General features: G+C 65.4%; 1 protein-coding gene across 1 annotated transcript; it reads left to right on the top strand.

Moving 5' to 3' along the window:
* Positions 1 to 18: 18 nt before the first annotated feature.
* Positions 19 to 261, top strand: EMIHUDRAFT_255370 (hypothetical protein; the record flags this gene model as incomplete). The annotated part of the gene is made up of 1 exon (XM_005773459.1): positions 19 to 261. A coding segment is annotated over one exon (243 nt), but the record flags the coding sequence as incomplete, so codon positions are not given.
* Between the last annotated feature and the right edge of the window lie 1,728 nt (positions 262 to 1,989).

The following is a 1,989-nucleotide window of genomic DNA, read 5'->3' as shown; positions in this document are numbered from 1 at the left end:
CCCCCCCCCGCGCCGCAGGAGACGTACTCCTATTACGGCCCGCTCAACTATCTGACGTGGAACGTCGGCTACCACAACGAGCACCACGACTTCCCGTACATACCCTGGTCCCGGCTGCCGGAGCTGCGGCGGATCGCGCCCGAGTTTTACGACAACCTCGCCGTGTGCGAGTCGTGGGTGGGCGTCATCTGGGACTACATCATGCGCGACGACGTCGGGCCGTACAACCGCGTCAAGCGGCCGATGCCAAAGGAGGAGTGATTGGGGTGAGCCCTCCGCCCGCCGCAGCAGCGCCGCGCGTGACGGCTTGCCACCGAGCAGCAGCGTCCAGTATGAGCTCAGCGCGTCCTGCGCGAGAGCCAGGGTGTACTAGCCGGGACTCGTACCTCCCACCCCCTCTTGAGTCCGCGTTCGAGGAGTGTCCCCGTCGGGGTTGTACGGTGGGTCCGAAGCCTAGCCATCGACGCTACCTTCTCTGTGTAGTCCATTAAATGTGTGCAGAGTTGAGAGGCTGCAGGCAGCCGGCGCTGCAGCGCCCGGGGCGGCGGGTCTTCAGTGTTAGTAGTAGACCGCGCGGAGGGCTACGCGGACGCCTTCACACACACACGACTCCAATGTCCAAACCGCGTCTCCAAGCACCAAGCTCCAAGCAAGCTCCAGGTGCTGCCCTCCGCCTCAGCGCTCAGGGCGCGAGGCCATACACACTTGATTAACCTCACATCCAGGGCCGGGGAGCTAAGAAGCGCACACAGGAAAAAATAAAAAAGGAGGCACCGCAAGTGTCTGTTTGGGCGTGGTGTCCAGTGTAATGTCCACTAGCTCCGAGTAGAGGGGGCGTCCTGCAGTTAAGGGGAAACCCGGTACGCGGGTCCAACCCTCGGAGAACTGTGTTTACTTTAAGGCCCTTTCCCTGCGAACGCGCACCCCCGGGGCTACAAAGAACCCTGCACAAAGATCGCAAGGGCGGGGGCCTGTTCCTGTTCCTTTTTACCCATCTCACAGTAGAGAGGTGTCCGTTTTTATTTATTTACCTCGGCCTGTGTGGTCGAGCTGCTTGCTAGGAATCCTACTCGAGTATCGGGGCGCGGGAAGAGTCGCACGCACGCCCAAGTGTAAAGGGGGTGGATGAGGAAATTCCCTTTCCTCCCGGGCCACCCGCCCCGCGGTTGGAATAAACCTTGGGCCTGTGAATAGATTCTTGGGAATGGCGGCTTGCTGAGATGTGTGGTCTCGGCGGGCTTGCACCCGGGTGCAGCGAAATGATCTCCTCCTGGGTCGTTCTGACCTCTGCCCAGCTGGGCAGCAAGTGGTTGGGTGCCCAAGCACCTCTCCCAGCGACGCTCCCACCAACCGGGACGTGCACGTTCAAAGCCGCAGCAACGTGCACGGCCAACGCTCAAGAGACGTGCTTCCGCGACGAAACGGTCCGAGCGCGCAGCCCCCCGCTCACGCTCCCTCCCCGCCTCGTCGCGTCCCCCGCTGACGCGCCCCTCCCCGCCTCGCGACGCGCAGTGTGCAGAGGACCCGCCTCCGCCACGTCCGTGGACTCCCGACGGCTGCTCGGCCGGCGGCGTTTTGACGTGCCGCTTCTGCGGCTTCCTCCATTTCCCTGACTGCCCGCCCGCGCCGCCGCCCTCTCTGCCGTCGCCACCGTCGCCGCCAAAGTGTGGTGGGTGCTCGTGGACCCTCGACTACGCGTGCCCCGGCGAGATGCCTGGTTATGCCGTGCCCGGCAGGAAAGGGATTGCAAAAGCGGACGGCTCCGAGTGCTTCAACTTCTGCTGCGTCTCGCCGCCGCCCTCGCTGCCCTCGCCGCCGCGGCCGCCTCCTGTGCCTCCGCAACGGCCGCCGCAGCCTCCTCCGCAGCCCCCTCCGTTCGAGCCGCCGCCCCCCTCTCTGCCACCTCGGCCGCCCGCCGCACCCTCTCCGCCGTCGCCACCTCTGCCGCCGCGCCCGCCGCCGTCTCCCGACCCACCGTCGCAACCGCCG

Source organism: Emiliania huxleyi (genome assembly GCF_000372725.1).
Source record: "Emiliania huxleyi CCMP1516 unplaced genomic scaffold EMIHUscaffold_3382, whole genome shotgun sequence".
Lineage (NCBI taxonomy): Eukaryota > Haptophyta > Isochrysidales > Noelaerhabdaceae > Emiliania > Emiliania huxleyi.
The sequence above is the reverse complement of the archived record's forward strand: the minus strand, read 5'-3'. Positions and strand labels throughout refer to the sequence as shown.